The sequence below is a fragment of the Musa acuminata genome, chromosome BXJ1-5 (genome assembly GCF_036884655.1).
Source record: "Musa acuminata AAA Group cultivar baxijiao chromosome BXJ1-5, Cavendish_Baxijiao_AAA, whole genome shotgun sequence".
NCBI lineage: Eukaryota > Viridiplantae > Streptophyta > Magnoliopsida > Zingiberales > Musaceae > Musa > Musa acuminata.
Genome location: NC_088331.1, coordinates 14,147,575 through 14,172,850, shown reverse-complemented (window position 1 = coordinate 14,172,850; position 25,276 = coordinate 14,147,575). Strand labels below are relative to the sequence as shown.

At 36.5% G+C, this 25,276-nt stretch overlaps 1 protein-coding gene across 3 annotated transcripts; it reads left to right on the top strand.

Annotated features, from left to right (window-relative positions):
* Positions 1-4,195: 4,195 nt before the first annotated feature.
* Positions 4,196-24,345, top strand: LOC135673847 (valine--tRNA ligase, mitochondrial 1-like). 3 transcript variants are annotated; one of them, XM_065183212.1, is made up of 22 exons: positions 4,196-4,445; positions 6,653-6,700; positions 7,724-7,768; positions 8,447-8,509; positions 8,656-8,825; positions 8,906-8,978; positions 10,751-10,816; positions 10,935-11,018; positions 14,425-14,502; positions 14,699-14,782; positions 14,870-14,949; positions 15,158-15,215; positions 15,290-15,592; positions 15,689-15,859; positions 16,662-16,861; positions 16,984-17,386; positions 21,102-21,353; positions 21,432-21,929; positions 21,999-22,096; positions 22,461-22,560; positions 23,295-23,440; positions 23,968-24,345. In XM_065183212.1, exons 2-22 carry the CDS (start codon positions 6,692-6,694, stop codon positions 24,122-24,124), a joined length of 3,138 nt encoding a protein of 1,045 aa, XP_065039284.1. In that variant the 5' UTR covers positions 4,196-4,445; positions 6,653-6,691; the 3' UTR covers positions 24,125-24,345. The 3 variants fall into 3 exon arrangements, with proteins under 3 accessions (XP_065039284.1, XP_065039285.1, XP_065039283.1); XM_065183213.1 differs by having other exon boundaries at positions 4,261-4,440; XM_065183211.1 differs by lacking the exon at positions 4,196-4,445 and adding an exon at positions 4,720-4,832.
* Positions 24,346-25,276: the final 931 nt, after the last annotated feature.

Sequence of the window (25,276 nt, the reverse complement as noted above, 5' to 3'; positions counted from 1 at the left end):
TGACAATAATATCATCCACATATACTAAAAGATATATTATGCTTTCATTGTGCTGGCAAATGAATAACGAGGTATCAGACTTAGAATTGATGAAGCCAATTGAGGTCAAAAACGATCCAAGCTCGTTATACCAAGCCCTTGGAGCTTGACGAAGTCCATAAATAGCTTTTTGAAGTTTGCAGACATGCCTCGGATATTAAGGATGAACGAAACCAGAAGGTTGCTGCATAAAGACATCTTCAGTAAGTGTCCCTTGTAAAAAGGTATTGTTAACATCCAATTGTCGTATGTGCCAGCCCTTTGAGATGACCAAACTCAAGATAAGACGGATTGTTGTAGGTTTAACAACGGGACTAAATGTCTCTGTGAAGTCGACACCAGGTCGTTGATGAAACCCTTTGGCGACTAGACGTGCTTTATATTTGGCAACGGATCCGTATGGGTTTCGCTTAATTCGAAAGACCCATTTACACCCGATGATATTTTGTGTGTGATGAAAGGGTACTAAGGTCCATGTAGAGTTATGGAGGAGAGCATCATATTCGTCACACATGGCTTTACGCTAGTGAGAAGATTTTTGAGCTTTAGTGATTGTAGTGGGTTCACTGGCCTTAGTGGAGGAACTTGTTTTAACATGTAAGTCAAGAACTTGACGTGGTTTGACAATACCACTTTTAGAGCGTAATGTCATTGGATGTCGAGGGGGAATAGAAGTGGTAGATTGTGTTGGGGGTATAGCCGAGGGCGAGTCACTGTCATGGACCGGGCCAACCGTCGGCACGACAATGTCACTAGGTCCAGGAGAAGGTAAAGCTAGTGGCAATGTTGCCGAAGGTATTGCTTCATTAATAGGGGAAACTTGTGAGGAAGGGAGTGGAGAAATAGAGGGAGTGAGAAGCTGTTGAACTGGAGTAATAGTAGTATGCGGATCTTGAGGGTAAGGACTGGATGGTGTCATTGGAGGTTCGTGTGATGAGATCGGAGGGATATTCCAGTGATGCATGTTTATCGAAGTAGCTGGCATGATAGGATTATTTTGAAAAGGAAAGACAGACTCCTAAAAAATAACATGACGTGATATAAAGACTTTTTTTAGTTTGAGATTCATAGCATCGAAAAACATTATGTTCAAGAGAGTAGCCTATAAAAGTGCAAGGCTTAGATCGTGGTGTTAGCTTATGTGACGCATAGGGACGAAGCCATGGATAACATAAACAACCAAAAACTTTGAGTTTATGAAGATTTGGAAGCTTATGGAATAATTTTTCAAATGATGACTGGTATTGTAAAATTGGAGTGAGCATACGATTAATGAGATAAACTACAGTTTGAAAAGCTACTGACCAAAAATGTGGTGGCATGGATGCTTGATGTAGAAGGAAGAGACCAGTTTCAACTATATGCCGATGTTTGTGTTCGGTAGAGCCAACCAATTAGGGAGTATATGGGGGTGACTTGAGGTGTTGTATACCATAAGCAGAGAGACAGGATGCGATGGTTGAAAGTTACTACCTTGATATGGATAAGGGGGGTTTAGTCTGGGCCCCATAGGGCTAAGAGGCAACTTAGCCAAATCGTTGTTGACGTGCTTATTGTACTGGTTGCTCTTCCTCTTGGATTTTTGATTGACCTGAGCTGTAATAGGTGGTCCGGGCAACCTATCATCACGCTTCAATTATGTCTCATAGTCGATCAACTTATCATAAAGTTCTTCGAATGATATTGGTGAGTCGCGTGCCCGAAGTGCTGTTGTCAGTTCTTTGTACTCGCCTCCTAGGCCATTGAGGGTATGGATTAGGACTTCTTCATCACTGAGAGAATGACCTATCAAAGCTAAATCATCGATGATAACTTTGATATGTTGTAGATAATCAGCAATAGTAATTCCCTCTTATTTCATTTTCATCAGATTTGAGAGAAGTCCGAGCATGCGAGTACACGAGCGATTTGCCAAAGTTGTTTGTAACTTACACCATGCTTCTACAGCAATCGTACATGAAGATATCAGCGGGGCAATGGATCCAGCAACAGAAGCTTGAATAGCTTGGAGGATGAGGTGATCTTGACGTAATCATAGTTTTATGGGCTGGATTTGGCACTAGACTGGGTTCATATAAGATGTTGATCATTTCAAGTGGATACTGGAGAGAGCCATCAACGTAACCTAGGAAATCATAGCCAAATAGAAGATTAGAAAGTTGTGCCCGCCAAGATGCGTAGTTGCCGCCTTTGGATAATTTGAAGGGAATAAGTACTGCAGCATTGATGGTGACAAGACTTTGAGAAGTGCTTAGAGTCCCTGCAGAAATAGGGATAGGAATATCGGAAGAGGAAAATGAAGACATCCCAGATATTTTGTGGCGGTTTAAGTGATCTTTACAAAAGATGTTAAGATATAGGAGGGATGGAGGAGGAGAAAAGTATATCGATGCGCTGCAAAAGAGGCTGCAGCGATAGTGCAGAGGAGGCTGCAGCAATAGTGCAGAGGAGGCTGCAGCAATAGTGCAGAGGAGGCTGCAACGATGCACTGTAGAGGAGGCTGCAGCGATGCACTGTAGAGGAGGCTGCAGCGATGCACTGTAGAGGAGGCTGCAGCGATGCACTATAGAGGAGGCTGCAGCGATGAGCAAGAAATCTGCAGCAATTAGGTGAAAAGAAAGAAAAAAAATCTGCAGTAGTTACAGTTGTAGAGAAATTGCTGCGGTAGAGGGAAGCAACTGCAAATGGAAGTTATAAAAACTGCAATCGTTCCTATTGCCGTACGAAGGCAGTGATGGTTGTGGCGGTAAGGATGGCGGCAGCAACACTTCTCACTAAAGTGAGATGTGGTAACGAGGAGGAGAGGTTGCTGGCTGAGGAATAGTTGCAAGAATGACGGCCACCACGGTAATGTAGGCGAGGTTCTTGTGAGGGTAGGAGGTGGCCGCGACACCGGAGGAGAGGTAAGAGGTAAGCATCAGCACTACCCTTTCCAACTGAACAAAAAAGAGAAGGCTTCGACAGAGCTGCCTACATCCGCAAGGAAGAAGGCTCTGATACCATGATAAAAATTAAACGAAGAATATAGAAAGATAGAAGTTGTAGAAGAAACTATAAAATGTATAAGATGTAATTGTCTAGTTCATTTTGATAGTGAGCTCTTGATAGCTATTTATACACACTCAGTAGAGAGGTTATACACATTCAGCATGGAGGATTTTTCTCAACTGCTTAGAGATTTCCTCAACTGCCTTAAGAAAATCTTATCTACTTATCACTTAATGTATCTTTATCTGACCAAACATTCAAAGGTTGCCTGATGTGCTCTTCTCAAACTAAGCATCAAAAAGTTGCACGATATGACATTCTTAAGCTAAGCATCCAAAAACATGCCTAATATGTTATTCTTAGCAAGCATAACCGATACACTCTCCTCAAGTTAGACATTAAGAGTTACTTGATATATCCTTAGACTAAGCATATGATATCTACTCAATGCGTCCTTATAAAAACTTCACGATTCAAAGAGGGAAGGAGGGAGGACATATCATAGAAATAATGTTTATCAAGTTAAGATATATAACATCCTAATTAATAGAACAAACACAAGTTAAGATCACCAAATTGGCCTATGTCAATCTGATTCTTTTCTCTTCGTGGATAATATTTTTCTAATTACTTGTAATTGGAGAAGCCTACAAAAGCTCCCACAAGCACAATTATTGAGGTTTAATCTCTTTCTTCACTTTAATCTTAAAAGAGGGATCAAATTCAAAATTTTACCTAACTTTTTTAGATCGACTCGATAGTTTGAAGCCTCCTCCTAAGGTACATCAAAAGATTTCTAAACCATATTGAGTGCGATATAAGTTGGGTTGATTAAATTATTATCGACATCCTTCCTATCACTCAAGTGCGGAAAGAAGAAAGAAATAATATAATTTTTACATGTAATTTTCAAGTAGTGATGATACGTATAATAAATTCAAATTTAAAGAAATAAATATGCAAATCACATACTTTATATATATATATATATATATATATATATATATATATATATATATATATATATATATATATATATATATATATATATATATATAATTGTCATTAAAAAAAAGAAGGTAGCGTCGTTTGTGGTTTGATCAGATGAACACTTTTCGTGATCTGAGAGCTGGCCACCTGATGACCGTTTGTTCTTGATCTAACGACGTCGAGTGAATGCATAAACCCTAGGTTTGATTCTCCAATATCTTCCTCAACTCCGCTCTTGAGATTCCTATTCGCTCGCATCGTCCCCCCTCTCCGTATATCCTTGACTTCCCGGCTGCCTAAGAAGAGTTCTTCCGCGACTTCCGTCACCGAAGGCCGGAGTGGCGTTTGGATTGAAGACGTTCTCTTCCCTCCACCATCTCAGGCGGGGGGCCGTCGTGCCACCGCTTTTTCTTCGATTTTTTTGTAAGGTGGAGAGTTTTTTCTTATCGATCATCTTTGTTATGCCTTTTTCTGGTTCTTTTTTCGCTTGGCTTTAGAGCAATTTGATTAGGAAATACCTTAATGTTTATCGTTCTACTTTCGAGACAGCGTCTTTTTTCCCGTGTAAATAATGGAAGCTTGGTACACTGGACCGCTAAGTATTGATCGGTATTTTTCGGTGTCGATATGAACCGGTAGCGGACTCGATCCATTTAGGCAGTCCGGACCGGTCCGGTCCGATCACTATATAATGAAAAAAAATTCTCGCTCGTAATCGCCCTAATATCGAGCTCCGCGCGACCTCCCCGCCGCCGGCCTGCTGCCGGCCCGCCGCTGCCTAAATCCTCTATGCTCCACCGCGCGTCGCTTAGTGGGTACGGTCCTATTTTCATTCTCCTCCACCGCCTCTTCTTCTTCCTTCTTCTTTCTCCTCCTTTCACTTTCTTCGCTGCCTCCTCTTCTTTTCTTCTACTAGTCGGTACGAAATTGCACCTTGAGTGTAATATAAAGAAATGAAAGCCAAGTTAAAAATCGTATTGAATTATTATGTAAGTGGATGTGTAACAATCTGATTTTTGGAACTACAGTTGAAAACAATCCTACTAATGGATGGGTTGGGTGGGATTTCCAAGCTGAGCCAGATGTAAATTTTAAACTTTTATTGGTTATGCATGTGCAGATCCGGACTTTTAAATAGGATTTTCCTAATATGATTAAATCCATATTGATCTCAACCCAAGTGCGGCCCTTTACTTTTTTTGTATGCCTAGTAACGGTGATTGAATATTTCAATATGATTACCGATAAGGTTCTATTGAACTAAGTTTATTCAGTGTACGTATGTTTTTTTTATTTAAAGCAATTTTGTATTAATTACATAATGGAGGATTGAGCCAATACGATAGTATATGGTCAGTGTTGGGAGTTTTCAAAGTTTAATGAAGCATCTTATAGTGTTTTACATAAACTTCATCAAATTCTCCTTGAAAAATCAGTTGGGGATGATCCAGGGGCACCAATTGCAAAAGAGAAGGAAAAAGAAAAAAAGAGTAAGGTAGAGATAAGAAAGCATAGATCTTGCAGTTCCAGCTTCATATGGCCATAGTTGTTGCAAGGCCCATGCTTCTGTGTCATCTCCTTGGAAGTAAAGAGGTGTCGTTGTTAATATGGATGGATGGCAAGACTCATTAAAGTGGACAGTGGACTTATTGCAATCTCAGATGGAATGGAGGTTTCCTTGAAGAGTGCACCTCAATGGGTCTGCCATTGAAATTTTTTAAGGTCAAGGGTAGAAAATTTTAGAAAAAAAGGGTGATTTGTGGCTATTTTTCTTTTGATGCCAATGTAGGGTCTGAAGAGGGTCAATGTATGTAGTTTTACTTTTAAATATTTAAAGAGATTGTTTTCGTGATTCAAACCCTGGTCTCTCAGGACGCAAAGGAATAACCTTATTGTTGTACCAAGGCCCGTCCTCGTTATTTTCAATCTTTGATCAATTACATTGCATTTCTAAATCACATGGATGCTTTAAGAATATCTATTTTAGGAATAATTTTGTTCTTTAGTCTCTAATTACCTATTTATTATTTTTTATAATTTTTATTATTTTTAAAGAAAGTTTATGCACTTTTTATTTTCATGTAGGTGTTGCAAAGTAGAATTAATAAAAATAGAAGTTTATGCTAAAAAATGTATAAATTATATAAAATGGCATAACATTCATGTGGTTCAAGAAAGGAAAAATAAAGATTATGCTCTTAAATTCACAAAGCAATTAATTCAAGATTTCAATTAAGAAAACTAAATGATGTTTTGTATGTAAAATAGATAGATTTGAGTGCATAATTTGTCTCTATGTTCTTGTGTTAGATTTTTTAAATTTTTTAAATTTTAGTTGATTTTCATATTCTTTTCATTTTTTTCTGAAACCTGATCCTCTGATCTGTGTTGTCCAATCCAGCCGATCCTATTCTATCTCAATGGTTTTTTCAAAATTGTCAATCCTGGTTCTGTTTGTAAAGCCTTGTTATTTAGCTTTGGAAGTACCATTAACTTATCTGGCATTTTCTTTATATTAATTGGGATATTGCCAATTTGAATTTTCTCTTCCTTCTATATATGCAATTTATAAAGTCGTCGAATACTGGTTTCACTAACTATTGGAATTTGTATATTGTTGTTGAAATTTAATAAGGTACTCAAATCAAGGCCGATTGCGGTGACCACTTACACGATGGATCCGGTAAGTCAACTTGTTCATTGATTTTTGATAGGGTGTAGTAGTGGCCAGTAGCCACATTGAATTGCTTCCTCAATTAACTTTAAAACCCACCTGGTTTTGAACTTCTCTATAAATTCATGAGTTTTGATGATTGAATATGCTTTCTAATTTAGTGCTAATCGAAGAGGAACTGAATTGTGTCCTTTATACCATGTATACATTCCTGTGCAAACTTCAATGTACTATTTTAATATCCTCTCTTCAAATAGGTTTTCCAAGAAGATTTGTAGTTATTTTGAGACTAATTATAAGCAAAAAGAAATGGATTTAGAATTGTCTATAAATTCTGTGCAGTCTCAGGAGGATGAGTTGGAAAGGATGACGAGGAAAATACGGTTGTTGATTATTGTCTTATTTTCCTTCTTTTTAATGATAGTACCAAATATATTATTCATTATACGCATCTTTAATAATTGAGTAATCCATTTCGTATTTGCAAGTGTAAATTTTTCTATGTAATACTATGACAATATTTTTATTTTTGATTGAATGTTGTTTGGAACTTTCTGGATACCGGCCTGTGCATAAATTCTGAAATTGTGTCCAACGACTTGTTGTTTGCAAGTCTATATTTGTGGTTGGCATTCAAAGCATTAAGTATTAACTGCCTTCATTTTCCTTGAATGGTTTTGCAAATCCTTTATTTAGTGTGCAGTCCAATAATAGTAAATGATCCTACTTTTGTGTGTTGCATCATTATTACTAATTCTTGTATTTGTATATCTATTTTAGATACACTTTTTGTTCACTTTATCATTGCTAATTTATTGAGCATTATCTTCAAACTCATGTTTTGTATCCCATTAAATTAATAATCATGGTATATTTTGTTTCTTAATATTTTGATTGGGTAATTAAGCCACATATAATTCTACCAAGGTTCTGAGGTTGCATCTTTGTATTCTAAATGACTATGTACTATCTTCCTATTTCTGTACCAAATAATTTAACATTTTCACTCGGATTTATTAATGGCATTTGCAGATTGAAGATCAAGATCTGGAGAGGAAACTAAAAAAGGAGCAAAAGGTTTGTTGTTTGTGAGAATCCATTCCCTACTTATTATTTCCACTAAAAGATGTATGCCACTTTACATGCTTCAGGAGCATTATAAATATGGTAAAATCCTTAATTTGAAGTTATTCAATTATTATGCTTAAGGTTCTTTTCTACCAAGATTTCTTCTTTAATACCTTAAAATTGCTAGCAACATATTGATGCTGAAGTACTGTGTTGATTTTGCATTCAGAACTTTTTTAAAACTTAATAATGAAATTAGGAACTAGATTTTTCTCTTTGTTATTGACACTTACACACTAAGTTCTGGTGAATTATTTTCCCTTTCATGTCTTTGAAAGATTCTATTTCTGCCACTGAGAACAGTTACTGTGTGCAGAATCTACTAGACCCCATTTGTTCCTTGCAAGTTTTGATCTGTCAGTTTGGGAATTAATACAGGCCTTGGTTGGATCAACGTGGTGCCTTTTTTCGGGTACTGGTCAAGAAAAAAAATTAAAAAAAGAAAAGGGGAGGATTGGGGAACATACATGCTTCCTTTTTTCCTCTGTCTTTCCACCTCTCTTGTTCCCAGTGGCAGCCAAACTCAGGATGTTGATCACAACACAGAATGTTGCCTAGTTATTTTTGTTTCCTTAACTGCTTTTTTTGTTTGGTTCCAGAGTTAACTTGCTTACTTCACATTAACAGGCTAAACTGAAAGAAGAGAAAAAACTTAAGGCTGCACAAAAGGCAGAAGCTGCAAAACTCCAGGTAACAATATGTCACTTGTTTTCAAGCTGGCATGTGTTTGAGACTTATGGCTTTGTTGTTGTTATTATAGTTAATTCTTTTAGACAATATGTAATTTTCAGTTGGTAATGTAGATCTTAAATCTCTTCAATAATGTTGCTTGATAGGCACAAAGGTCATCTGATGGAGCTAAGAAGAGTGAGCGAAAACAAAGGAAAAGAGATGTTGAAGAAGAGAATCCCGAGGATTTTATGGACCCTCTTACCCCGGTTGGAGAGAAAAAGCAGCTTTCTCGTCAAATGGCCAAGCAATATAATCCCAGTGCTGTTGAAAAATCGTAAATATTTTTTGAGTGTTTCAAATAGGAATTAAAATTATTGTAGATTCTAATAATCTTTTGTTGTTCATTTTACTTAGATGGTATTCATGGTGGGAAGCATCAGATTTCTTTACAGCAGATGCAAGCAGCTCAAAACCATCTTTTGTTATTGTAAGTGTTTTGCAGATTTTTAAAATTTGTTACTTTGGAAATGACTCGTGTATTTGTTTTACTTTGGCATTGACCATGAAGTAAAATTTTACCTTATTGTTTAATTAGTTGAGAAGTTGTTTGATCATCGAGTCTTTATATAGGAAAATTGAGAGCAGACAACTAGCTGAAGACTATTAATTCTTGTCAGTGACTGCATGATTCTATCTTGACATATTTGCTAGTTAAATAAACAACGTAACAATTTTGTAAGTGCATCAGAAAATGGTTCCTTGGTTGCCTTTTACAGTGGATTTGTGCTGATCTTACCTTATTAATTTTTGTGAGCTATAGAACTTAGAAAACCAAGCAAGGGAGGGCAACGTAAAAGATGGTAAGGAGATGATCAATCAAACAAAGAAAAAGATAATATGGGGGAAGTCGTGTGGCTTAAATTGGTGTATTTCTCCTTTATTTGGCCAAAATAATTTGACTATCTTGTCCTTTGATATGAATTTATCTATAGGATTGTGTGAAGTGGAAAATAAACAAACTCTCTCTATATGAAGGAGGTTAGTTGTGTATAATATTTGGTTCTGATTCTTGTACTTTTGATTTGATTTACTCCTTTTATATATTCTATATCAACAAGGATAGTGCGATAATAAAATGAAAGGGGATGCCTAGTAGGAGAATAAAATGTTAGGAGGAAGTGGGAGCCAAGAAGATGAAAACAAGTGGGAGAGGCTAAAAACTAATTGGATTTGTTATCTTTCTAGTTTTCGTTCATTATTGCCTTCTTTGTGTATTTGAGTTCTCAATGAAACATGTTATGAACAAAAGATAAGACAATCACCATCTCATTATTATAAATAAAGATCATGGAAGAATGAATTGATAGGCCATAGAAACTTAAAACATAGTATTAGATTCTTGCAATTTTGAAGAATAGTTGCAAATACTTCTTGATTTTTGGTTACAAGAACTGATATGTAATCTGTCTTGACTATTTATCTACTTTCTTTGTGCCATCTTGGCATGATATTGGTATCTAATCCTTTGTTTTATATGCTTAGACAAGAATGCTTTCATTTGTGAACAATTAAGTGAAGAATAATTTAAAATGGTATGGATATGTGTTAAGAAGGTGATGTTGTAAATAGAAGACATGGAATAATTAATAGAAGATAAAATGAGGAAGAATCATTTAAAGTAATATATATATGTGTTACAAGGACGATGTTATAATTAGAAGATGTGAAACAATTTATATTATTGGTACTAGGAGAGGTGAAGGGAGACCTAGAAAGACTTTATTAGAAAATATTAATAAGGATTGAAATAATTTTAATCTAACTAAGAATATGATTTTTTATAGAAAAAAATCATATAGTCGATCCTAAATAGTTGGGACATTATGCCCTTGTTGTTTCTGTAGACAAGATATTTAATTTTATAATTTTTATAGATGATCTTGTTATAATGGAAAGGCCTGCAGTGTGGGTCCATGAGCTATGCTGCCTGACCTGTATCTTGTCTTACTGGTCACAATTTAACTACATACTAACAAGGAAACTTGCTTGTGAGAGTCTGCATATATCTTGTTGCTTATTAGACTCTGCCATGTGCTATTATCTTTTTAATGGGAAGTACATGTACGAAACCAAACTAGTCCATATCTATGAGCGCTTGGCATGGTTTGATCTGGAAATACTAGCATGCTTAGAACTATGAGTAACTTGTGATACAGATATTCACAACTTATTTTATGTTTATCATTATTTCTTCCTCAGGTACTTCCACCTCCAAATGTGACTGGTGCTCTTCATATAGGTCATGGCCTTACTGCTGCTATACAGGTGAGTGTACATTAAGCCTTTTCTTCTCTGGTTTCATCTTTTGATCTTGCTTTGTATATCAATGCTTCATTTCTGTACTACTTTTAATGTTTGTGTCTGGCATGCTTGCCTGATCTAGGACACAATTATCCGTTGGAAAAGAATGTCGGGCTACAATGTTCTATGGGTTCCTGGAATGGACCATGCTGGCATAGCAACCCAGGTAGTAATTCTTTATATATCAGCTTGTAAATTATTCTAAGCTTGATCTTCTATGATCTCCATGAAGCTGTAGGACATGATCTTTTATTTACTATGCAATATTGAGTATGACAATTATGATGCTTTTACAGCGGGATTGAAAATTGAATGTGCATGTTGTTGCTTGAACCTTTCAAATTATTGTTTGTAAGTTGTGGGAGATGGCAATTCTTCCATTTTAAGTTGAGTGGAAAGACTTTAGTCTCCAGCTACAACTAGTCTGCTCAAGTTTGATTCAAATGGTCAAAATATCCTTGGTGCTGTTTCTATTGGTTCAAACAGAATTTAGATTATTGATGTAGGATCTGCCTGCCTTATTAGAACATCGATGTTCATGACAAAGAGTTGTAGATCTTGAAAGGTGGCCAAATCACTTTACTATTTGCAAAGACCTATAAATCATTTCAAAATTCATTAAAATTATCAATATGGTCCTTTTGGTGTGCATTAGAAGGAATTATCACTATAAAGATATTCCTGTTGTTGATTCACTGTATCAAGAAGTATGAAATACTTGAGAACATGATCAGCTAAACTGGATGTAAGTTTGAAATGACTAAATCTTGGTCATGTTAGATTTTTTTTTAATTACAAGATGTCCATTTAGCACATTTTAACTGAAAGTCAAGTTCAAACTTTATTGATGCTTCTAAGCACACAAACAAGAACTTTGTAGTTGATCTCGTGACTCATTTTTGTAGTCCTTTAAACTTTTGTTATTGTGTAAACATGATTTCACATTGGAGAATCTCTGTCATGGAAAATATTTAATATGTTAGTTTGTATTGGGGTGTTAATTATATTGTCCATTAAACTAGCGAATCTTTTGAGCAAGTTTGTCAATTTTGATCAAATGTGGTTGTGGTTAGTTTTTACATAGGCCTATAGAGTAGTTACACCGTTAATCATTTGTGTGTTGATCTGTCCTTCATATAAGGTAAAAGCCCCACTCTTGACAAGAAAATCTACATTGTCTGTGTATGCTCACCTTTCTATTTTCCTTATGATGAATGCTTTGTGAAGCTAGAAGCTTTTTTCAGTGTTTTCGATCATTATTTAAATTATATTTTCCAAGGTTTGATTTACCAGTCCGAGCCGGTGTGTCGACTGATCGGTGGCATGGCACGTGCTGCTCCGTATCTGTGTACCAACACGGTACGTTGGTGCGTACTGATGTTTCGACGAGGAAGTAAAAGAGGTTGAAGAGGAAGGTCCAGTGGAGGAATACAGGAGGAAGGAGAAAGGAAGAAGGAAGAAGAAGAAGAAAGAGAGGAGAAGTATAGCGATACTTGGGAAGCAGTAGTATCACAGCGGCGAAGAGGCAGTGCTGCTGCAGCATTGCAATGGCGAAGCGGCAAAAGAGGCAGCATCGCTGCAGCATCACAGTAGCAAATCAGCGAAGAGGTAGCATCACTGCAGTGGCGAAGTGGCGAAGAGGCAATGCCACAGCTTCGTACATGAGAAGAGCCCTAATATGTTTTTTTTTAACGCCGAAATGGACTGGGGCTCACCATTTTTTGATTTTTTTATTATTTTATTGCAGACCGCTCAAAACGGGGTGGTCCATGTATTGGTCCACGCCCGGACCGATATGTACCGGCAAAATCGTACCATTTCGGGTGGTACAGCAATGCCTGGTATTTTCCATATTTAATGCTGTCAAAGGTCGAGTCATGTCTAGGTTAGAGTCCACTGTGGTCAAGCTTGGATCTAATCTGAATTTCAGTCATCTTTTCAGTTTTGTTATGTTGTAGGAAGATGGAAAGGTCCAATTAATGTTTCATAATTAGGCAAATACCTTCCAATTACAATGGTTCTTTTTTGCAAGGGAGCCTTATATGTTTGACAAATATGGCTGAATAAATCCTGTGTAAGATTCACTCAAGTTTCTGCAGCAGCTTGTCATGGAGAATAGGAATTGTCTTGAAAAGGAAAGATTAGGTTAAACAGGCAGGCCTGGTGCATGTGGGTTTCCATTTCAAGAGTCTAGTTTTAGGATATATTATTTGTGTGAACAGTAATTAGTGTGTCTGAGGACATCATTGCAGTGCATGCCTTCTTTTTTTCTATTTTGTGCTCCTATCCTATTCTCTCTCTCTCTCTCATGCTTCCTTTTCCTCTTCTCTGCCACAAAAAAACCTACAGCAACTTTTTATTTGTAGTTTTAAATTAGTCTTAGCATAGTGACAGATAGTTAAATCTGTTCATTTAGTGACCTTGAGAGATCATGTCATCATATTTCCTTGATTATGCTGCTAAAATTGATCATCAAGAGCCTTTCTTGTGCCCCCTGAATAGGCTTCAGAATGTGTGAAGCTATGACCAAAATTCATTTTGTCATGCCCATCTTGTTGGGATCATTGATTTCAAGATGTGATTTTTGACTTTCTGCATCAAGGCTTTTGCATCCCTGTTTATTCTCAATGCCATTTGTGGAAAATTGAAAGCAAAATTGAGCTGTTGTTCTAGTTGTTTCAGACTATCCTTATCCCTGAATTACAAATAAAGTTCTGCTTGTAAAAAAACAACTTATATTTTGTTATTTTAAGTAGCAATTACTTAGCCTTATTTGCCTTACCTTTTGATAAATGATTTTCTCATTCGATTCCCTAAAGTTAACTATGCAATATCTATCATGAACAGATGCTGAGTTATGTCGTGAAAAATACACTCAATCAATTCAAGTGCCTTCTTTTATGAGTTTGTTATTTTTACGTATATATGTATTTTATTAACAACATATTTTATTAACAACATGATTTAAATAGTGATACCTGTACTTCATCAGAATGTTGTGGTTCCAATGCTATGGACTGGTAAGGTATGGGACTTAGTATGTCATATATCAACCATTATGATATGGTTGGTAACTGATATAATAATGGACTAGATACTGATTTTTGTAGCATGGTTGTTACACTGCCAGTTAATTATTACGAACAGAGTATTAACAGCAATGAGTTGTTATTACTGTTACTTTCCATATAGTTTGATGTAGAGGGAATTGTGATTTTAAAATAGAAAATATTATGATGTAAATTGTAGAACTCTCTGCAATACTCTTGTAGTATATTCTTAAATGCTAACCTTGTCATACTTTGATATAGAATTTAAATCCAATTTCAGAATTCTTCTAATGATTTTGTGCTGCCACATTATATGTTATGGATAAATGGCAAAAGTAGAAGTGCTTCCACTGGTACAAGTACAACCATCCCCCAAACGCAGTTTGTTTATTAAATTTTCTGGATCATGGCACCTTATAATTTATTGTCATCAATATAACTTGTTTGCTTCTTTGCAATGTGTGTTATCTGATATGTCTATTGAAGGTTTTGATAGCTGATCACTCGATTAACATGTCTCAGGTGGTCGTGGAGAAGAAGTTGATGCAGGAAAGAAAATTAACGAGGCATGATCTTGGGCGTGAAGGGTTTGTGTCTGAGGTGGGTTATTGCTTTCTTATGAATGTTTTTTTCTCCTCTTACCCTTTAAAACATTTTCTGTATGTTTTTGTTATTAGCTGATTTTTGGTATGTATTTTTTTTATCACAATAAATGAACTTTTTGTTATTGCCAAATTAATGCTTTCATAGTGGTTTCTCAATTGATATTCTCTTTTTTTCTCCTTGTGTTTATTAGGTTTGGAGATGGAAAAATAAGTATGGAGGCACCATACTAAACCAAGAGCGTCGATTGGGAGCTTCACTTGACTGGTCTCGTGAGGTCAGTTTAGGAGATTCCAAGTGTGATTGCTTGTTAACTATCTCAGAAAATGAGTTTCTTATATCATGCCCTTGTTTCATAAAACAGTGCTTCACAATGGATGAGGCAAGATCAAAGGCAGTAACAGAGGCTTTTGTCAGGCTTTATAAAGAAGGCTTAATCTATAGGTTGGCTGGCATAATCAGTATCTTCAGTTTATTTTAAGCAACTGCAGACATGCTAGAAAATTTCTCATTCCTAGAGCTGGAAATAATAAATTTTTCTGTAAAAATAGGTTTTCTGTTGTCCTATACGTCTATAATTTCTATAACTAATCATGTTCAAATTTAGTAGATTCATGAACTATCAAATCAAATTAATTAGTATTATTTCCAGGGATCATCGCCTTGTGAATTGGGACTGCACATTACGAACAGCAATATCTGATATTGAGGTGTGGGTGTATTCTTATAATTAATTTGCAACTATGAGTATCTTATTCTTATTTTGTCTGGTTGGTAATATCAGGTTGATCATGAGGACATCAAAGAAGAGACTTTTAGAAAAGTCCCTGGTTATGATCATGATGTTCAGTTTGGTGTTTTGACTTCTTTTGCCTATCCACTTGAGGGAGGTTTGGGTGAGATTGTAGTTGCCACCACAAGAGTGGAGACAATGCTTGGTGATACTGCAATTGCTGTTCATTCTAAAGATAAACGTTATGCTCATCTTCATGGAAGATTTGCAGTTCATCCATTCAATGGGAGGAACCTTCCAATAATCTGTGATGATATGCTTGTTGATCCTGAATTTGGAACTGGGGCTGTCAAAGTAAGCATATTGTACATCTTCAACAAAAATTTTTTACTTGACCATTCTTTGTGCCTTTCTCTGAATGTTGAATTCTTTTATATCTATATATTGCAGATTACGCCAGCTCATGACCCTAATGACTTTGAAGTTGGAAAACGCCATAATCTTGATTTCATTAATATCTTTACTGATGAAGGGAAGATCAATATCAATGGTGGTGCAGACTTTGAAGGGATGCCACGATTTGCAGCTCGTGTGGCTGTTATTGAGGCATTGCAGGCAAAGGTATCAATTTATTTGCTGTTTCAATGGCCACAGAGTAACAGTACATATCCATTATAATCCAGCTCCAGTCCTTGTTTAATTTGATTCATTGCATCTAAAGGTTGCACTTATCAGTAGCATTTAGTGCACCATTTCTACCTTCGGCATTTTGTATACCATTTTCTACCTTTAACCTCTTCGTTGTGTTCCAGAGTTGGAAAGCACTTTGACCTGGTGTAATTGTAAACTTTCACTTGTCAAGTTGATTAGGTGATGTATTATTGGTTGTTCTTATGGAATATTGTTAATCTAAGCAGCCGTGGAGTATTCAATAGCATGAGCAATTATCAGTTATGATTATTATTTTATAGAAGCTTGTATTGGAAATGTCAAACATCTCAATTTTTAACTATCTTGTGGATATTGAAAAGTTTTGTATTCTTGTGTGCTTTATTTAGCAAATAGTGTGTTTCTTTTCTACTGCTAATTGCTGTGGATCATGCCAATTTTCCATACAGTAGTAGAAATTGCTGTGGCTATGGTCATACTTTGCACATGTTTTTAGGTTTGTATCAGCTCATAAAGTAAAGCTAGTTTGGTGGAAAACAGAAAAGACAAAAACTTGAACAGGATATATGCACCTTTTCCACCTGTAATATAACATTGTTGGAACTGATATTTTTTGTAATTAGCTCTAAGTTAACTTGCTAAGAGTTGCCACTTATACCCACTGCAAATGCAGTTTTTTGCTTCTTTCCCTTCGCTTCATTACAAAGTCTTTAATGTGTCAGTTTCCATAAAAACAAAATATTTCATGGAACAGGGACTGTACAGAGGAACTCAGAAGAATGAAATGAAGCTTGGCATTTGTTCAAGAAGTAATGATGTGGTAGAGCCAATGATAAAACCTCAGTGGTTTGTTGATTGTAAAAGCATGGCAAAACTATCTCTTGATGCCGTCCTGAGTAGAGACAACAAGAAAATTGAGATCATTCCACATCAGTATGAACAAGAATGGAAAAGGTGATTCAAATTCTTGGATCATAAACGTGACATTGCTTGTATATTTCTCTAGCTGTGTAGATTGTTATATGGTAACTTATATTGGAGTCGATGATTTGGTTTTCTGATCTTCGTCAATGCAGATGGCTAGAGAATATACGGGATTGGTGCATTTCAAGGCAGCTTTGGTGGGGTCACCGCATTCCTGCCTGGTATGTCACACTTGAAGATGACCAGCTTAAAGAAATGGGTTCTTACAATGACCATTGGGTGGTTGGAAGAAATGAGCAGGAAGCAGTTTTGGAGGCACAGAAGATCTTCCCAGGGAAGAATTTTGAGATTGCACAAGATCCAGATGTGTTAGATACATGGTTCTCATCTGGTCTTTTTCCATTGTCTGTGCTTGGCTGGCCAGAAGTTACACCAGATTTCAAGGCATTCTACCCAACTTCCTTGCTTGAAACTGGACACGATATTCTCTTTTTCTGGGTAGCTCGGATGGTTATGCTGGGAATGAAACTTGGAGGTGATGTGCCCTTTAGAAAGGTAACACCATGAAAATGATACGCATATATTGTAGGAATTTTATGGGATTACGGGTGAACTTGTTCGTGGTGGGTCCAAGGTTACAAATATCATTCAGCATGGTTCCGACTGATATTTACCAGTCCAACAAAGGACTGTTATCTGATCATATGGTCCTATACTGGTCGGTCTTATTTTTTATTGTTTTTTCAGGCTGGTATCTGGTGCTACATGTCAGTCTGGTACACCTGTACTGTGCTGTTTTGGTAGATCATCAGAACTGTTACTGGACCATGATTTTTGATCTTTAGTGGAATAGAGACTGAGTACTCGGAAGAAACGAAAAATGTTTGTCAACATTGACTTCCAACAGAATATTTACTCAACTCCCCTCCCTGTAAACCTTGTGTTTAGGCTATTCAGCCAAGAAAGTGCAATGTGAATTATTGCATGACTATGTGAATTATCTTACGACAGCTGATTTTATAGATAAAAAGGTCACAGTTTTAAAGTATACTCTGAAACCCATAGTTCTAAAACTGTGATGCAGCCTGGGCTGTTTTAGGATTTGGGAGACCGTAAAATCTTCTCTACAGTCTTCATTGGCTGGAGACTTGTACATTGGACCATCCTTTTTACTAAGGGAATAGCAAGGACCAAAGAAATTAGACTGTATATCAAATTTTAACTGTGTAAAGCAGGAAAGGTGGAGTCAGTCAAACCTTGTGTTTAAGTTTATAATTGAGCACCACTTGAATTTTCGTTCTAAATCTAATCTGATGGTAAACATGTGGACTACTTTTTCGTGGAACCTATTCACTTGTCCAGAGCAGCCGAGGATTTTTGAACGATAAGGACAAACCGAGGAAGTGAAACAAAACTACAAATTGAGCTCTAAATGTTCAACCTTGATAACTCTTAACAGAATTCGTTAAACATGAGCAAAAGCTGGTAATTCAAGGCAATTAAAAATCTAAACATTAGTCAGTCATTTTTTGACTTAGCGATGCAGGAGGTTGAGGGAATTGTAATCCCATGAAACATTTAGAATTGGAACAGGGAAATATTTTTTCTTGGGTTAGGCATAGTTTTTGAAAACTGAATTTATTTGCCTTGCCAAATTTTTGAGGATTCTATGTTAAGGAACAACATAGGTTCTGGAGGTCGAGAGAATTAGATGGAGATATAAAGCAAGGTCGAAAGCACTATAAGAAGGGGATTGAGAAATTACAGAAGAAATACTAAAAGGGAATAAGACACAGAACCAAATATATTGTGTGGTCTATGTTTTTTGAGCTGCCAAGTATATTGATGTAGGATAAGTTTACATGTCGAGAAATATATATCTTTTGACTTAAATTATGTCTCTTCCACCACTAGTATATTATGAGGAAAACATATTATCACTTAGGCATTCTTAGATCTTCAATTACAATTCATTTTCCTTTGTTATATACCGAAATATAAGAAAAAAATACAAAAATAAAATATATTACAACAAAGATAAATCAATCATTTATATCTTTTTTATCAAAGGCAAATTTTTAGATCTGTCTTGGGAAACAATTTTCTCTTTTGATAAAATATATTATTGATAGTCTTCTATCTTTGAACAATGATGATTCTTCCTTTTTATTTATGGAATTTTCAATTAAATCAAAATTTGATTTCTTCCATTTTTTATTGGCTTCCTTTTTCTTGTTGAGTCGAAGTGAGCTTGGTAGTATCTTTTGTTTATTATCTTTTCCTTCCTCTTTTTTCTCTTCCTATATTCCTAAAAAAGAAAAAATTTATTGTATTGAACTTGTTTTATATCAGATTTGATATCATAGTTTTTATCCTACATTAAATTTAGTTGCCCAGAACGTGGAATGGCCTGCGTCTCAGGACGGGTACATCTTATTTTTAGTATTGGGTTCTGAATAGTAATGTTTGGGCTGGTGGACTGTAGGTTCCGTTGGTTTGTTATTTGAGTTTTGATACATAATGAATCACTTGAGTCACTTGGTACATTAGATTTAGTTTTAAAAATTTGTTAATAACAATGTTGCTAGAAGTCTTAGAGTCATAAAGCCTCTAAACTTGTTAACCTTTTTTTTGGCCATTTAGTGATTTATGTTTCCTGCTTTTCTTGGAGAATAGCAATGTCCATAGCTTATACTAGTTATTAGCTAGCTCTGTATTTATAGAACCAAATGCTATTTGTGAAATAGAATCCCCAATTTCACCTCTTAAGTTTGCGTCCACAATGATCCAGGACATTAAATTATCGTGTATCAAGATGAGGAACCTAGATCTTGATTCCAGTGGTTTGGGAGGAAACCTGATAATATGGTCAATGAGGCTAATTGGTGTGTAGTTGGTTATTTGGTCTATTTGAGTTTCTTCCTTGTTGGATTTTATCCTATTTTTCATATATTGGTTACATGTGATCATGTTGGACTAGAGTAGTCTTGATTTCATTCTAAGATTTCCATCTGAGGTGCCATTGCCGTGGTGGTCTAGGAGTTTTATACTATTGCAATCGTAGTGGCATGGTGTAGTCCACTGCCTTGTTTACTTTGGTATGCTAATGGTAGGAAGGAAAAATGAGGTATTAAAATGGTCAGAGAAAAATGGACGTGCATCTTTTCCATTAACAGGTACTCATTGCCATCAACATTAGTGGCATTGGTGATTGACTATGCCACACCATCTTAGTGTTTCTGTCGATCTTTCCATGATATCAATGTGCTTTGAGCCATAGAATAAACAAAGTACCAGAGTTGTGAGCCTTATGAAACCTGAGTTGGGCTCTTTTTTACTTCTTTAATGACTAAAACCAGTATCAGACCAGTATTTGAAATCTTGCAGCACCAGTTGCTGGTTGGCAGCAATCTTACACTGCTGTGTTTTGATTTGCCAAGGCAGGTCTGTGCATACCTCATCGTTAGGGGTGTTTAAACCGGTTCGAACCGAACTGAATCGTTTTTTCAGTTTGATTCGGTTAAAGGAAGGTAGTCCGAACCGGAACCAATTCGGATATACTTAACCGAACCGATTCAAAACCGGTTAATCTGGTTCGGTTAATTGGTTAATGAATTTGTAATTTCAAATAATTTTAAAAAAATATTTCAAATGTACCGGTTCAATTCAATTGAATTGAATTGAACCAGAATTTTGGTCCAATTGGGCGATACAACAAGATTTTGAAATTAATCCCACGTTATTTGTAAAATTAGGCCTTTTGGTTGGTTTGAACCAGTCAAGTGCTTAGGATAGTGATCTCAACCGGATTGATATCCTTTAAATTAAAATCAGGTTCGGTTTGAACTGGTTAACCGAACGAAAGAAGGATACCCCCGAGCCAGAACCGTTTATAGCCTTCATAACGGAACCATTGGTGAACTGGTTCGGTTCAGATTCTATTTTGGTTAGGTTTGGTTTTCTGGTTTGATTTGAACACCCCTACTCATCATATGCATCAAGTTTTCTTCATGCCAATTTTTCCATTTATCAGCATCGATGCATTTTTATCATGTGACTTTCAGGTGATCACTTTGTACAGTTCACTAAGTGTGCAATATGTGACAGTAGTTTGAGATGGATGATTCAGTACTTTCCAATAGATATGTCTTTGATGTAATGAATATTGAATAGATCCAGGGGTATGGAGATGTTAGGAAGTGCTTGTGTTACTGAACACCTGCAGAGACTGGCTAACCCACTTGGATACTTTGTTCTTAATCATCCTCAGGTTTATTTGCATCCTATGATTCGTGATGCGCATGGCCAGAAAATGTCAAAGTCGAAAGGCAATGTTGTTGATCCACTTGAAGTAATAAATGGCATATCACTAGAAGGGTTACACAAACGGTTGGAAGCAAGTAATTTGGATCGAAATGAATTGGAAAGGGCAAAAATGGATCAAATTAAAGATTTTCCAAATGGTATTCCTGAATGCGGTGCTGATGCCCTCCGCTTTGCTCTTGTTTCTTATACAGCCCAGGTTTTCTTCTGCACCAAGTTAACCAACTTTTTAAGCTTGCCTTGTTGCTGATACTAACATGTCCTTTCCTTGTTTCAGTCAGACAAGATCAATCTGGATGTCTTGAGAGTTGTTGGTTATAGGCAGTGGTGTAATAAGTTGTGGAATGCCATACGTTTTGCCATGACCAAGCTTGGAGATAACTATGCTCCCCCTAAGATGCTTGTGGTGGAATCTATGCCATCCATCTGCCAATGGATACTTTCTGTTCTAAACAAGGCTGTGGCAAAAACTGTATCATCATTTGAATCATGTAAATTCTCAGAAGCAACTACAGCTGTATACTCGTGGTGGCAATTTCAGCTTTGCGATGTATTTATTGAGGCTATCAAACCCTACTTTATGGGTTCATCACAGTTTGAATCTGCTAGAAAAGCCGCCAGGGATACTTTGTGGGTTTGTTTAGACACAGGCTTGCGTTTGCTACATCCTTTGATGCCATTTGTTACTGAAGAATTATGGCAGCGTCTTCCTCAAGCAGAAGGAACATGCAGGAAAGAGTCAATTATGATATCAGAATATCCGTCAGTTGTAGAAGTAAGTGTTATTCTTCTTTTAATACTGTTATCAATTTTCAAAACTTTAATTCTTGACATAACTTCGTAGGCCTGGACAAATGAGAGAATTGAGAGTGTTATGGAGATTGTCAATGGTGCTGTTAGAAAGCTCAGATCCTTACGTCCACAAAGTGACAAGAGTGAAAGGTTTTTCTAACAGACTATCTTGCTATCTAATCACTTTAATATCAGTCAAGGATTTAATTGCTGGTCAGGTTTTTCTTACAGACATCTTGTTACCTAACCACTGTAATAGCAGTCAAGGATTTTGTTGCTGGTCCTTACTATATACTGATATGGTGTCGGACTGGTGGGTACCATAAGAAATAATTGTGATCAATGAAATCATAACTATTTTTGAAGTCTGTAGATGTTGGTACAACTTGTATACCAGGCACCAGTGCAGGGTCATGTAGTCAGCCTGGATTATTATCTGAATCCATGGTAATAGTAGATGGTGTCTATATTGTTGACAAATTTCATTGACTATTTTTTATATTCCTGTTTTCAGATATCCCGCCTTTGCACTTTGCCGGGGACATGATGTCTCCAACATCATCAAGGCCTATGAGCTAGAGATATTAACACTCGCCACTGTATCTTCCCTGAAGGTTCTATTTTATATTAAGAAAACCTTTAATACTTCTTGTCAAAGCATCTATACTGGTTATATTCTGTAATTTCAAACAATCAAGAGAAATTTTTTTTGGCATCATTTGTAAAATTTTCTGTTGTCAACTCTACGCTTTTAGTTAATTTATTGATCTTCTGATTTTTGGAGATGTTTCCTCTGTTGCTTGGATTATATGATTTTTATGGACTAAATTATCCTTTCACTTTATTTAAACCTTGATTATCACATGGAAAAAGTTTTTAGGTGGCAGCATTAATGTGTTTCAATCACTTGCACATTTGTTTTAGTCAATTAAAGATGTATTGTTGGGTTGAAGTTGACTTTTGTAAAATTTTGCTGTAAGAGAGATGTCAGGTTTGCACATGCATGTTGGTGGAAGGTACCTTTGATGGTATGCGCACCTTGGACCTGAGACTCTTGATGAATCCTTTTCATTTTTTTTTATTGTGTATGGAAAGATAAAAATAAAATGGCTATCATACCTACAGTCATATGCATGCTATAGCCCACAGCTTCATGTGCTAATCATGCAAAAATGAAGTCTTTATGGTAAAAAGAGATGGCAGCCTCCCTTCTTTTGTCTCTTTTTAATCTGCATTGTTCTTGTGTGCTTTTGTGGTTTGATAGGTTATTTAACCTATTTTTTTGTCTCTATGTACTACTAGTGTATCCTAATTAAATACTGAATTGGATGTTTGTAAATGTTTGTAGATTTTAACCGAGGATGACTCGGTTCCTGCTGGATGTGCAGTTGATGTCGTGAATGAAAATCTTTCTGTCTATCTTCAACTTCAAGGAACACTTAATGCAGAAGCTGAATGGGAAAAGTTAAGGAAAAGAAGAGAAGAGACACAAAAGTAATTTCTTTACTTTGCTGCATGTTGCCTTTTTTTTTCTCTCCCTTGTGTGCTGATGGGTTTCTTATTCGATAATCTTTGAAGATGCATCTTTATTTAATAGTATGCTTTGCTTATGAGACATCGTTGCACTCATGTTTCCACAGCATATGAATTGATTCATATGGAAGGATATCACTTTTGGCATTAGCCTGCACTTTGATATCCACCAACCCCAAATAGTTGTAATTCACTGTCTTATGTTTTAGTTGCTTTGTTAATTGAATATAATTCAGTTACATTGGCCGTGAGCACTGCAACTGTCTAAACTCTCCTAGTCCAAATGCTTTCTGTCCACCTGAGACTTACTGATACAGGTTGTATTCTAGTACCTGGCGTCTTTTTCTAGTGGTTTTACCGTCTGGACCAGTCTATGGTAGCCAACCATTTCTTCTGTTGAATAGTTAATTATTCTTTGTTCTGTGTTTCCTTATAATGTTGGATTTTTATGAATATTTTTTACTCATTTCCCTTCATGGTACTGGCAGGAAACATGATCTTCTGGCACAGGAGATGAATAGTTTAGGTTACAAGGAAAAGGCTCCTCTGACCATCCAGGAAGACCAGATGAAGAAACTCAATTCTTATCTAGATGAACTTAAGTTAATTGACGAGGCGGAACAGGATTTGAAGAGGAGAATATAAGGAATCTAACGAATTACAAAGACTTCTACACCAATTGTTTCTGATTGCTTTTGGTATTTAATTTGTACGCCAAATATTGTTAAGTTATTTGAATGATTGGTCAAACATACTTAGGTACTTGGAGATTTTAAATTTCTCTGTTTGCTTCTTTTAGTTGCTTGTATGGTCGTACAGGCTGTTGATGTTATTACATGACTACTTTCTTCAAATTTTTGTTTTCATTCCAGGCTACTTATTGTGATTTGCCTTGTACTAGCCTAGTCTAGTCATGTGGGCAAAGTGGCTATATATGTATATATGCACATTTTTTACATGTGAGATCCTAAAATTTAACATGATGCAAAATAAAGTGTTGAAGCTTAATGAGATGATTTGTTGTTACATCACAATGTACGTGTTAACCAAGAATATATGTGAATTTTGTGATAAGATAGTTAGTTGTTGGATTAAGACAATAAAGATTGTGTAACCAATGCCAATTTGGTGGAATTTATGGTCTTCTAGTCTCTCTTGAAAGATCAAAACTTGGAAGAAAAGAGGGAGAACTTCTAGTCTTTACAACACTTTTGAGCTTTAAAAATCACAGAGTAAGATTGGATTTTCGGTGCCCTTTCATGTAGGAAAGGGTGGGGTATATATAGGCCCCAAACTGGTTTGAATTTGGAGCTAAAAAATGTCACCTCTTGGATTTCTAGGGTCCTGGCGGTACTACCGCCAGACTGAGCGGTACGATCGCATGACAAAGCTCGGAGACCGAGCTCTGGCGGTGCCACCGCTTGATAGGGGCGGTTGCACCGCCTAGTCTCGCTCAGAGACTAAGCCCAAGCGGTGCCACCGCCCAGCTTTCTTGGGAGACCATCTCCTAGGCGGTGGGTTGATCCATTCGACCCAATTTGGCTCTATCAAGGGCTCAATTGCCCCCAGATTAAGTTAATGGGATCACCTCCCATTCCTAACTTAATCTACATACTAACTACGATATTTCTTAAGACATTTACTACAACTTGTTCCGGCGCGTCAATCGCTTCTTCCGACGAGCTTCCGGCGAACTTCCAGCGAACATCCGACGAACCTTCGGCGATGCTCCGGCAGACTTCCGGTAAACTCTTGGACTTGCGACGATCCACTTGGCGAGTTTTGACGAGCTTCTTT

Coding starts and splice junctions, on each gene's coding strand:
- LOC135673847 (XM_065183212.1), top strand. Junction 17,387..21,101: donor GTGATGTGCCCTTTAGAAAG/GTAACACCATGA, acceptor AATCATCCTCAG/GTTTATTTGCATCCTATGAT. Junction 23,441..23,967: donor AGAAGAGAAGAGACACAAAA/GTAATTTCTTTA, acceptor TGGTACTGGCAG/GAAACATGATCTTCTGGCAC.